Source organism: Triticum dicoccoides, chromosome 4B (assembly GCF_002162155.2).
Source record: "Triticum dicoccoides isolate Atlit2015 ecotype Zavitan chromosome 4B, WEW_v2.0, whole genome shotgun sequence".
Lineage (NCBI taxonomy): Eukaryota > Viridiplantae > Streptophyta > Magnoliopsida > Poales > Poaceae > Triticum > Triticum dicoccoides.
The window spans coordinates 550,051,048-550,063,388 of record NC_041387.1 but is presented as its reverse complement, the minus strand read 5'-3'; the positions used below and the strand labels follow the sequence as shown (position 1 = coordinate 550,063,388).

General features: G+C 40.6%; 1 protein-coding gene across 3 annotated transcripts; it reads left to right on the top strand.

Annotated features, from left to right (window-relative positions):
• The first annotated feature begins 407 nt into the window (after positions 1-407).
• Positions 408-12,064, top strand: LOC119291409 (ubiquitin carboxyl-terminal hydrolase 26-like). 3 transcript variants are annotated; one of them, XM_037570164.1, is made up of 15 exons: positions 408-677; positions 884-1,007; positions 1,112-1,708; positions 2,200-2,455; positions 2,574-3,265; positions 4,479-4,587; positions 4,767-4,948; positions 5,634-5,906; positions 6,072-6,279; positions 7,107-7,178; positions 7,846-8,079; positions 8,736-8,999; positions 10,439-10,580; positions 10,663-10,843; positions 11,690-12,064. In XM_037570164.1, exons 2-14 carry the CDS (start codon positions 928-930, stop codon positions 10,776-10,778), a joined length of 3,225 nt encoding a protein of 1,074 aa, XP_037426061.1. In that variant the 5' UTR covers positions 408-677; positions 884-927; the 3' UTR covers positions 10,779-10,843; positions 11,690-12,064. The 3 variants fall into 3 exon arrangements, with proteins under 3 accessions (XP_037426061.1, XP_037426062.1, XP_037426060.1); XM_037570165.1 differs by having other exon boundaries at positions 881-1,007; positions 10,675-10,843; XM_037570163.1 differs by having other exon boundaries at positions 881-1,007.
• Positions 12,065-12,341: the final 277 nt, after the last annotated feature.

Genomic DNA, 12,341 nt, shown 5'->3' with positions numbered 1-12,341 from the left:
TCAGAACTTGCCAGGGATAATCCTTACCGAGCTCGCCATATTAACCACAAAATCACGAGAAATGGTGTAAAATCCCGCGTGACTCATGACAAGCATCCGCTGCCGTGTAGTTTGCCATAATGTGCTCTGTCATTTCCTCGTTCAGCAAATCACCTACACATCTCGACGCCGTGCGCTGTAGGGGAATGTCGCCATGGATCTGCAGAAGCCTTGAAGTTGAAGAGGCAAATTATTCCATTTCCATTCCAGCAAAAGAAAACATTCCATCTCCACGGTTTACCGTCCGTCCTGTGCTATCCCCGTGCTCCCAGCCCATGACTCTGATGCCAAGCGCCCAAGCCCATGGGTGCAGCCCGACCCAATAAAAACATGCGGCACGTCACTCGGCTCTTCTTCTGAAACCAAAAAGCAGATCAGCTTCTTTTCATCCCCTTCCAGCTCGCGGCGGGGGTCATCGAAGGAAACCCTCTCCGCCCCTCTGCCCTTCCACCGCCGACCGCCACCTCCAAGGGATTCGTCTCTCCCCATCCCCCTCCGCCGCCGCCGCCGCCGCTCTACTGGACCGGACCGGCGTGGAGCAGAGATCCATCAGGGCTTGGATTTGATTTTTCCTGCTCGTGACGAACCCTAGCCTGCTTCGGATTGCCTGGAGAGCCTGATCTGTTCCTCCCTTCGCGGTAAGCATTCCAATCCAAACGCCCTTTATCTGTTAAATCCATCGATTTTCCCTTTTTTCTTGCGGATTCGTTTGCTGTTTGGTGGAGTAGTGATAGCAGCCTGTTTCCCACGAAATTTAGGGTTCGAACTGACCCCAATGCTCCTCGTTCCTTCCGCCCCCGACGCCGACGCGCTAATGCTCTGGCTTCTGTTGTTTCCGCAGCAGGGAGAGCAACTGGAGGTTTCGCTTGGCGCTCAGTTGATGGTACAATGAACAGGCACAACACCCGCAATAAGAACAAGAGGCCACGCGCCGATGAGTCTGCGAGCCCGTCTTATGCTGCTCTCAAGTATGTGTACATTGCCTTTCCCCATTGCTAGGGTGAAGGGTGAGATTTCAATGTGTTTCTGTTGCTGACTTGTTTTTTGCTTGGGGTGCTTGCCTGTTATGCAGGAGGATACATTCTACGGGCGCCATCACTCAAGATGATATTAGGCAACTTTATAGTGTGTGGAAGCCGGTTTGCCAGGGCTGCCATGGGAACACCAAGGACTCACCCAATTGTTTCTGCGGGTTGATCCCCACCACCGGTGGGGCGAGGAAGACTGGCCTCTGGCAGAAAAATGGCGAGCATGTCAGTGGCCTCGGCCCTGACCCATCCAAGGACCTCCGTGCTTCCACCGAGACGCCTGCTGGATTGACTAATCTGGGCGCGACATGTTATGCTAACAGCATACTTCAGTGCCTCTATATGAACACTTCCTTCCGTTCAGGCATTTTCTCGCTAGAGCCAGACATCTTGAAGAAGCAACCTGTTCTCGATCAGCTGGCTCGATTATTTGCGCAGCTACACTCCAGCAAAATGGCTTTCATTGATTCAGCACCTTTCATCAAGACCTTGGAACTAGACAACGGTGTCCAGCAGGACAGTCACGAATTTCTCACCTTGTTTTTGTCTCTGCTCGAGCGTTCGTTAAGTTACTCCAAGGTTGCTGTTGCGAAAACTATTGTGCAAGATTTATTTCGTGGAAGTGTGTCGCATGTGACTCGGTAGGTAAATGCCTAAATTAGTGCTTTTCTCAAGATTTATTTTGGGAACTGAATGGATCTGAACTTTAAGTTAGAAGGTTTATCTTCCCAATATTACCATATCGTGTTTGCCTTGTATGCTCCTGTTTGCTCGCATACACTGTGTTTTATTGTCTTGCGATGTTCTGCCGCTACAGAATTACTATAAAAATATCTTAGTTTGTGATTATAATAACAAGCTGGTTATCTTGTCAAACAGCAACAAAATAGTTAGCTGGGTATGATTTTTTTTTTTGAACTTGAGAGTCCTGTTTTGCTGGATCTTGTACTTAGGTCAAGCTATGTGCTCAGGTACATATCTTTGATTTTTTAATTGGATTGACCACTGAGTGCATTCACAATTTCTAATTCACACAGCTTGCACATACCAAAATGAATGACAATATGATATGTTAGTTCATTTGTACTCATTAATTTTTTGGAGGACTGATGTTGGTTATCATACGCTTAAGGTGTTCATCATGTGGAAGGGATTCTGAAGCATCTTCAAAAATGGAAGACTTCTATGAACTGGAGCTGAATATTAAAGGTTTAAGTAATTTAGAGGAAAGTCTGGATGACTATTTGAGCGTGGAGGCACTGAATGGGGAGAACCAATATTCCTGCGAGTCATGTCAGAAAAGGGTAGACGCCACCCGTTGTATAAAACTTCGCTCGCTTCCTCCTGTTGTTAATTTTCAGCTGAAGCGATATGTATTCCTACCAAAGGTGATTACTCTGATTCAAGCTTGTTCATAGTTTTGTGCTATCTGTTGCTCCTGCTTCTGTCTTGTATGTGATTTCTTGATTTGTGTGGAAGAAATTTACTAATTTATTTCCTCCGCAGACAACAACGAAGAAAAAGATTTCTTCATCATTCAGTTTTCCGGGACAGCTAGATATGGGGAAGCGGTTGTCGGATCCTTCATCTAATTACATTTATGACCTGGCTGCTATTTTGATTCATAAGGGTAGTGCTGCTAATAGTGGTCACTATGTGGCACATATAAAGGATGAAAGCAATGGTCACTGGTGGGAGTTTGATGATGAGTGTGTATCCAGCCTTGGTTTTCACCCTTTTGGTGAAAAACCAGGCAAGTCATCTGATAAAGCGGATCAGAAATCTGAAGGTACTTCTACCGAAGGCTCTGTGGCAAATGGTAATAACAGTAGCCATCATGATGCTGCACCGACTTCTAATATGGGAGAGATGTTCTCTTCCACTGATGCTTACATGCTAATGTACAAACGTTCGAGCAAGGATGAAAATGGTATTAAAAGCAATAATATTGTGGAAGCCAGTAATAGTTCACTTCCACGTCATCTGATGGATGAGATTGATGCATTGAATGCATCATGTGTAAAGGAATGTGGCGAGTACCTAAGTAAAAAAGATAACCTTTTGGCTTCCATACAAGAAAGGCGCCAAGAAATAAAATCTGTTATTACAGAAGCACCTGCTACTCCAGACGACGATTCATATTTTTGGATTTCACTAGACTGGCTTCGCCAATGGGCGGATAATGCTACCCCTCCCTCGTGAGTTCTCTAGAGCACTTGTTTATTTATTTCCACTTCTTTTTCATCTACATTTAAATGCTTTATTATTACTTGGTGTCGCGACAACACTATTCTTGCAAATGTTGTTTGTCAGTTGCGTAGAAACTCATAACTTATTGCTCTTGTGACTACTTTGTATTGTTGTACTTTTTTCTCTAGTATTCTTGTACTGTTAGCTATCTGGATTGTTGTACAGTTAGCTATCAAATCTATGGAATGATAAATAAAAGCTGGGTGTTAAATACATATAATGCTCATTTATATCACAAGCCATCAAATATCTGAGTACATTCACTACATTGATTTATTTTCCAAACACAACAACCATCATGGCAGTTCGAAGTTCTGTGAGGGCATCATCTGTCTGTACCTCTAGGTTTAACCTATGCTTGCAGTATCTACATGAAAGGAGCTGGTTGGTAGTTGCTAATATTTTTCATTGCTAAGCTCTAGACTAGATCAGATTTTCTTGATTTGAGATCTATCTTAGCCTTTTGGATTTTCCGTCCGTTCGAATATATAGGGACATAATAGGGTATATTTTGATTGGCCGGGACAAGGTCGGCCATACCATCACATGCATACACCACTATTCATTATAATGAGGAGCAGCCCATAAGGAATTTAACTTCACATGAGAATGCAATGATAACCTACTATCAGTTTTTGACGTCTGAACCCTTTTAGCACACCGATTATTAGTTTTTTGTGAAATATATGTGCTATCTCAGTTATAGGTGCTATACGTAGCAATTCTTGAAATTTTGTATGGCTACACTCCTTGTTATGCATACTAGCAAAGTGCCGGTGCGTTGCAACGGATACAAAATAAACCAATACATATTCACAAACTTGAAAAAATTACCTTATTTTTGGTATATATATCACTAAAAGTATGGTGTGTTCCATACAAATTTATTCCTCTTTATTTTTTTTGGGTGAGGCGGGGGAGGGATGGGGCTGATATTGAGACAAAGTGGTTTTCTGCAAATGTGGAGCAGAGTCGTGGGGTCTTTTTACAAAATGTCGTAGTTACTCCGCATGTGTTAGATGCAGATTGGATGGTCAGTCAGAGAGTAAACACACCATCGTCACCAACTAAATCTTTAATAGGTGTAGATACTCTTCTGAACAAATAGCCTTAGGATATTCCTGGCAGGATCCACATAACAACTTTATGTTGGTTTCGCAGTTCCATTGACAACAGTCCAATTCAGTGTGAACATGGAAAAGTTCCAGCATCTAAAGTCACATCCATGAAGCGATTATCGGCTAAAGCTTGGGAGAAGCTACTTTCCAAGGTAAGAATCTTCTCCATTTGTTGGGTTTTATTTCTCGAATTGTTTCTCTCACTCGGTTTGCTTAGTGGTAATGTTTTACTTTAGTTATTTGCAAGTACACTGTATTTTGTACCTAGTTCTGAACTTCTTATACTACTAAAATACTACTGATGGCTATCATTTATATTGTTACATACTAGTACGGAGGAGGACCAACACTCAGCAAGGATGATGTTTGCAAGGAGTGTCTCAAGGATGTAGCAAAAACTGCAGTTTCTGCTGATGTCTATCGTGATCGGAAAGCATCGTTAAAGAATCTTGCAGAAGCTGCACTTGCTGGAAGTATTCCAGAAGGTCCTTCTTACTTTATTTCGAAGGCATGGTATGGAAAGGACATCCTTCTCAGATTCTGTTCTTGGTTCTGTACGTGACTTGCTGAAGCTAAACATTTTTTACGTATTAGGGTTATTCTCCTCAACTACTGTTTTTATGGAGCTATTTATATACAGACATAATATTCTGCTTAAGGCGTGACTTGCTGAAGCTAAACATTTTTCACGTACAATTAGGACTATTCTCCTGAACTACTACTGTCTTTGTGGAGCTATTTATATACAAACACAATATTCTGCTTAAGGCCCTTCCAAATTTCAGTCCAGTTATATGATGTACTATAATGTGTTTGTAAGAATCCTTATCTGCAGTTCCACCAACATGAGTCATATGTTAGGTCTGTATGTTGTGTTTACTTTGTACTACCTTCTAATGGTTGCTCTGTATTGATTGCCTTTGTGTGCAATACTTCAACCATTACCATGATGTGGGATGTGGCCAATCATTAGTTTTCTTGATTGGGTTTTTACACCTTAACCAGTTTCCAGTTATAACCTAAGTATGTCTCACAGTTGTTCCATGAATTTGGCACTGAATGCTTCTTCTGTCGATGTGCACTCATGCATAGTCTTTTATCATTCTTCCTGTTTTGCTGTCCCAGTGGTTGCATTACGTTACCAAATCACAGATATCTACTAGAGTCTCATACCGATCTATTTTGCCGTTGCTCCCAGGTTGTCCCATTGGCTGCGAAGGAAAAATGTGGATATCACTTTTGATGCTGATAAGGGACCAACAAGTGCTCTAAGATGCAGCCATGGGAATCTTCTTCCAGAGCACGCTTCTGGGGCAAAGCGGGTATCTGTGCCAGAGAGCCTATGGCTATTTCTCTATGAAACCATCGCAAGGGAAGCTGATGATATTGTGACTTTTCCGTCAGATACTCAACCATGTGAAATCTGTGACGACAAATTGTCAGCTGTTGCTTCTGTTGAGGATAATCTTAGGTAAGCTAAAAATGCCATAATACAGTGAATTAATCAATGGCATATAATTGGATTCACGGTTAACAATGTCATAATACAATGTATTATTAATGTGGGATAATGAACTGTTCACTTAAAGTGGGTGGTTATATTAAGTTTCTTTTGACATGTTATTTGTCTCTTCAGAGCGGTGAAACTGAAGCAACGACAGAGCCATGAAAAGTTAATCTCTGGGAAAGGCTTTGCACTTAATCCTGGACAAAAATATTATTTGGTTCCTTCGTCGTGGTTGTCAGAATGGAGAGCTTACATTACAGCGACTGGAAAAAATGTTTCGTCGTTACCAGAACCTCAAAGTCTTGAAGCTGCTATAAATTCACTTAAATGTGAGAAGGTAAACTATCTCTTCTCTGTTCTGCTGATAAGTCGTCCTACATGACGGTATGTGTGTTTGGTTCTGAAAAGGCCAGGAAAAACTTGAACTCTAGTATATAAATTTCTATAGTCAGGTAAGTGTGAAGCTTGCTGTTAGGGTAATATGGCTAGAAGTTAACTTACTATTCTCCTATTGTGAAACAATGAGATGAATATTAGCACTTTTTGCAACACATTGGTGAAGACTGACTGCCAGGATAATTTGGGCAAGGAATTGCACTTCTGCACACTGTAGATTGTTTAATCTACCTATAAGGTCGTGTGGTATACCAGTTGGATTCATTGAGTGAGGCCCAAGAGTCATACATATATAATGCTGCCCTTTTGCATTCTTTAATGTTTGCCAGTGAATTAATTTAGAAATGTAATAGTTTACAGAGCAAAGCAAGACCAAGAATGGGATAAGATATAATTTTGACATGAGTACAATCATACTTTGAGAGCACTACCAAATAAGTATGCATCGTAACTACCTTCATATCTGTGGCATGACACATGTTTGGTGCTCTTGCCTAATTGATTTAAGAATTCACTATAAGTTATTATTTCGTCACTTCAAGTGGGGTTTAATAGAATATTGTGAAGATTTGTTTGGTCAGCGAGACATGTTTAATTTGATCCTCCCTGTAAATGATGCATATTCATATTTTTAATGCGGGTCTCTAGGAGACTCAATTTATTTTGTTGACTTGATTTGGCAAATTGCAATACCACCACCTTTGTTATCTAGTTATTAGGTTGTAAACTATGAAGTATTTCTTTTTGAATATTTTGATTATTTTTCAGCATTCTAGATTGTTGCAAAGGCCTTTGGATATAGTTTACAAGCGTGGGGGCATCACTCAGAAAACATCAAATGTAAGTTCATGTATCTTCATAACTTATCTTTCCTACTCTCTTTGTCGCCTCTTTTTGGGCTAGCTGTTTTCTGAAGTCTGTCCATAGCGTTATTGCTCATTGGGACGACTTGATTTTTTTTGGAGTGTGTGTGTGTGTGTGTGTGTGTGTGTGTGTGTGTATGAAATTGATGTACATTGGTTGTAACGATGATCCCCCAGATTGAGAACTCGAGCTCCAGCTCTTTTTGTTCAGAAGCAGATGATATCTGCTATGATGTGCTGTTCCTCTTTCAAATATGCGACATATCGGTTTCAAACTAGTATTTATTTGTTTCATGAAGTTTGTATGTGGTAAAGATGATCTCCCAGATTGGGAACTCGAGCTCTGGCCTTCTTGTCAGAAGCACAGGAGGACGTCTGCTGTGCTGTTCTGTTCCTCTTGAAATATGCGGCATATTGGTTTCGAACTAGTATTTATTTGTTTAATAATTTTTTATGGATCTATACCGGTAAAGCTTATGAATATAAATGCATACTAATACTAGATAGAAAGTATAAAGTTCTTATACATTGTTATTTAGTTGCTTTCCATTGCTGTTTTGGGCATTGTTTTACTGATATGTTTTGTTGCTAGATGAAAACAAATAATCTTGACGTTGTGGGTTAACTATATGCTTGGTTTTCAGACTGATGGGTTAGCAATCATCTCAGAATCTGACTGGCAATCATTCTCTGAGGAGTGGAACGTGGCACATGCAGATGGCGCATGTGCTGAAATTGTTTTTAGTAAGAGCTCAGAGGATAAACCGCACGAGTCATCTGAAGCAATGGTAATTTTGGATAAAGATCCGGACCAGTCTATTAATGGTGCAAATGATGACTTGGAGGACTGTAGACCCTATGTCAGAACTGATCCTGAGGTAAACCAAATATTCTAGATTAGAGTTATTGATTTGCATATCTGACCATAACATTCTTATGTTAATGTAAGCCTGGTTATCATATGCACAATGCGTCGCCTTGCAGTTGCAGGCTTGCACACTTGACTAGTTAAAATATGAGAATCTAAACCAGTAAACAACAATACTACCAGGAAAGTATAATGAACAACAAACTGCAATAGTGCTCTTCTTTCATGTAGGTTAGTCCTGATGACATGATGATTGAGCAATTAGAAGCTATTTTGCTACAAGTGTGCAACATTCCTTTTCAATAGCTCTCCTGTAAACCATCAAGGTCGCAGCTGTGACAGCCTCTTCGGCTATTAGATACGAGTCGTCGGCTGTCGCCTCCTAATATGTGATTCTAAAGTGTAAACCATCGCACAAGAGGGAATGGCAGGGAGACGGTGTATTGGACGAAAAAAAGGCAGAATCTCGTCTCTTACGCCTCATAGATGAGCTTAGTGATAAGGTTTACGTTGTTGGCTGAGTGCTGTTCCCTTGTAGTAGTTGATTTAGTCAATTAAATATTTTCAAGCAATGGAATAATTGCACCTGTCTGATGAGTAAGAAGTGCACATCCTATTTTCCCTATTTTTTTAGTCTCATTTGTACTTGTGAATTTTGCATGCTAGGTTTGTGAAGAATGTATTGGAGAAAGAGAGAGCTGTGCATTGGTGGAGAAACTCAATTACCAGAACGAAGATATCCATGTTTATCTTGTGCGTGGGAAAGAAGCACCAAAGTCAATTAGAGAGGCATCTGCAGCTCTTCCTGTTCCAGATCGCCGGACTTCAAAGCGTTCCCGGAGAACGACCACAGGGAACTCAATCAGTTTGAAAGTCTCTGGTTCTACAACTGTCTATCAGTTGAAACTCATGATATGGGAATCTTTAGGGGTATGTCATGCATATCAAAACTTTACTTTATGCAAAAAGCCAAGCACCGATACAGTTTCCTCTTGCATTTCATATACAAAAAGGAAAAAACACAAGAAAAATTAAGAAGAAAACTTCTGTTGATTGGTATGACTGCCACTTGATTCTATTTCAGCTGAAAGAAGTTTGCTAAATAAGTATCAGTATTGAGTCGTACTCTATACTTCAAAGCCTTCTGGACTGGAAGGCATATTTTTCAGTTAATTTTATCACTTCAACAGATAATACATGCGGTTGAAATAGTTTGAACTGTCCAAAAGAATAAGTTTGAACTTTAAATTGTAAAGCTTAACATTGTTAGCTGCAACTGGTACTTACCAAAGTGATAAGCTCCGGCTTAAAGTACCAGGTGCTTAATCAGTTAGACCCAGGCATCAAACATGTAGTTTTAAGGTATTGTAGGACCTTACAAACCGGGAGGGAGGGTGTACTAAAAGGATCGTTGCCTATGCTGTGATTGTTCTGAACCTTTTGAGCCTATCAGTTGGCGCCCATACCATTATACTTCCTCCATTCCAATGAATAAGGCGCGCATGTTTTCCAAAATCCAACTTTGACCGTAAATTAGATCAATACAAATTCAACGGTATGATATTTATCACATGTAATCTACATTTGATTGATCAAATTTATGGTCAGAGTTCAATTTGGCATGAGTGTGCGCCTTATTCATTGGAATGGAGGGAGTACCATCATAATGGAGTACTGTGGCTATACATTGCACTTGCTGTTAAAATATGGTTCCCACCTTTCCCTTACAGCTCAAGCTTTCAAGTTAACTAGTTGGTGCATGCAATTCAATATGGTATCAGAGCCAAGTGGTCTCGAGTTCAAGACCCGGCTAATGCACTTTTAACAAAATAGTTGGGGCTTACATCGATCCCATGAAATTCCTGAGGAGCCTAGACGTGAGGGGAGTGTTGAAATGTATTGCCCACCAGCTTTTGGGTTAACTGCTCGGTGCATCCATTTTCAAATTTCAATACTTGCATGATCACTTGATCACATATTTTTGGATTTTATTGTGCTTCCTTTTCTGAAGCATCAATAATGTTCACAGTATTGGCAAGTCAATCGTCCAATAACGTAGTGCTGACTTAAGATGGGGATACAGAATTTCCACATAATAGTGCAACTGTGCTGGTAATCGGTAATTATATACTCCTTCTGTAAACTAATACTCAGTATAAGACATTTTAGATCACTAAATCATCTAAAACGTCTTATATTTGTTTACAGAGGGAGTATGTTCTAGCATCCCCTTTCTCTCCATTTTGTTTAAAAGAGGGGCACACCTGCACTGGTTACTTTTATTTTATTTCTGGTGCAAAAATCTTGCTTGTTTTATTTTTCATTGCGGTTGTCTGCTTCAGTCCAATTATTGCTGTTGTCATATTTAGATTGTGAAGGAGAATCAGAAGCTTCATAAAGGCCCTCTCGAGATTGAAGATGATTTTGCGACTCTTGCTGACAAGTGCATTTTCCCTGGGGATGTTCTGTGGGTTAAAGATTCTGAATTGTTTGAGGATCGTGATATAGCAGGTGAAGTAAAGTAACAAATACGATTACTTGAACATTTCTGAAAACATTATATTGTTAACTTTGCTATCCTATAATGTTTCAGATGAAATTTCAGAGCCGAAGGCTGATGCACTACCTGCTGAGGAAGGCTTTCGTGGTACACTATTGACATCAAGTGTATCAGCTCAGCTTTGTCAGGACATAGTATTGAGCGAATGAGTTTTCATGCGATCTACATCGCTGCATGCATGTATTGGCATCGCTGCTGTTTACGCTTCTTGGAGGTGATGAACTCCTTCACTTCATATATATTTTGTTTTTTGTCAGTAGACGTCATCACAGACTAAAAACGTGGGTAGGCTCGATCTAAGCTCAAACAAGCCTAAGTTGACCTTCGAGCTTACTGCTAGGCTTGAGCTTGGCTCGGACAAACCTCAAATAAGCTTAGAGCTTAGCATAAGAAAATACAGTGTTGCTTCGTATGGAAATTTAGTAAAGCTGGATTTGGTGTGTAGGCCATTGAAAGCTATGCTGGCACATATATGAAAAGCTGGAGTGTCTCCTGCTCAGCTCCCAAAATAAGTGGTATTTCAAAATTATATGTAAGTGAGTTTTGTCGAGCTATTCGATCACTATCGTTATGCTCGCATGCTCACTCGCCTAGGACTCACCGAGCTGAGCTGATACTCCGTCTTTTTTTGCATTGCAGTATGTCTATGCATAGATAGGTCTGAAGGTTACTAATTACTACTACCTCCGTCTCACATTAAGTGTCGCTCAAATAGGTGTATCTATTTTTGAAATACGTCTAGATATATCCATTTGAGCGACACTTAATATGTCCCAGAGGGAGTACTATATTCATACATTTCATGCTATTCTAAAAACCTAACTTCCTCCATTTATCCTTCATGCTTCATTTGGTTTCTTTATCGACCAGCGAATTCTCTCTATTAACTTGGTTCTAGACGAAATGCCCATGGGTGCATTGTTTTTTTTTTCTTTTACTCTTTCTGTTGTTCATTTCAAGGCCCGACTCCTGCCAATATCTCAATGTTTGGTCGTCTTGCTGATGAAGAAAAATACCTGGCTAAATTTAGGCACTAACATATGCTCTCTCTTGTACCCAGGAATCTGATGTTTGGTCATACCAAGTTACGGGTTCTGCTGGACGTGGCTGGAATTTTCGTCTATGGCTGTCTCCGTGCTTTGTCTTTTCATTCAATCTGTTGTATCCCATTGGCCACAGTGAGGGGGAAAAAGGAAGAGGTTCCGATGCACTCTTCTCTGATGTAATTACTTAGGTGTAGTTGACTATTTCTGGCTCTTCCGCTCAGCGTCAGCGCAACCTTTTATTTTTGTTCATGAGAGCTGTGGGGAAACTCCCTTGTACGGCTGGACTATGTCGACGTTTTGGCAAGGAGCCTTAAACTAGCTAGCGTCTGCTTGGATGGGAATGGTAGGGTCTGTAATTCTTTTAATCTCCTCTGTGGCTTTTATACTAATCGGGCTGTTCGCGGGACTGCTTTGCATGTTCTGGTCACTGGTCACTTGCGAGGTCCAACATACCAAGCCAGGCCGGTACGTACCCTTGAATCAAAGAAATTTAAAACATTTCCCGCAAAATAAAAAAAAGTTTAAAATTTAGCATGCAAATAATGGAAAACTGTTAGTGTAAGTTCAATGTGCCCCAAGATGTCAGCTAGCTTACGTTCTCATGCGGTCATGCTTTCGTCAACTGACGGTTTAAGTTCTACTATATGAACTTTGTCCAGTGAGGTA

Coding starts and splice junctions, on each gene's coding strand:
- LOC119291409 (XM_037570164.1), top strand. CDS start 928: ATGAACAGGCACAACACCCGCAATAAGAACAAGAGGCCACGCGCCGAT. Junction 1,008..1,111: donor CCGTCTTATGCTGCTCTCAA/GTATGTGTACAT, acceptor CCTGTTATGCAG/GAGGATACATTCTACGGGCG. Junction 4,588..4,766: donor GGGAGAAGCTACTTTCCAAG/GTAAGAATCTTC, acceptor GTTACATACTAG/TACGGAGGAGGACCAACACT.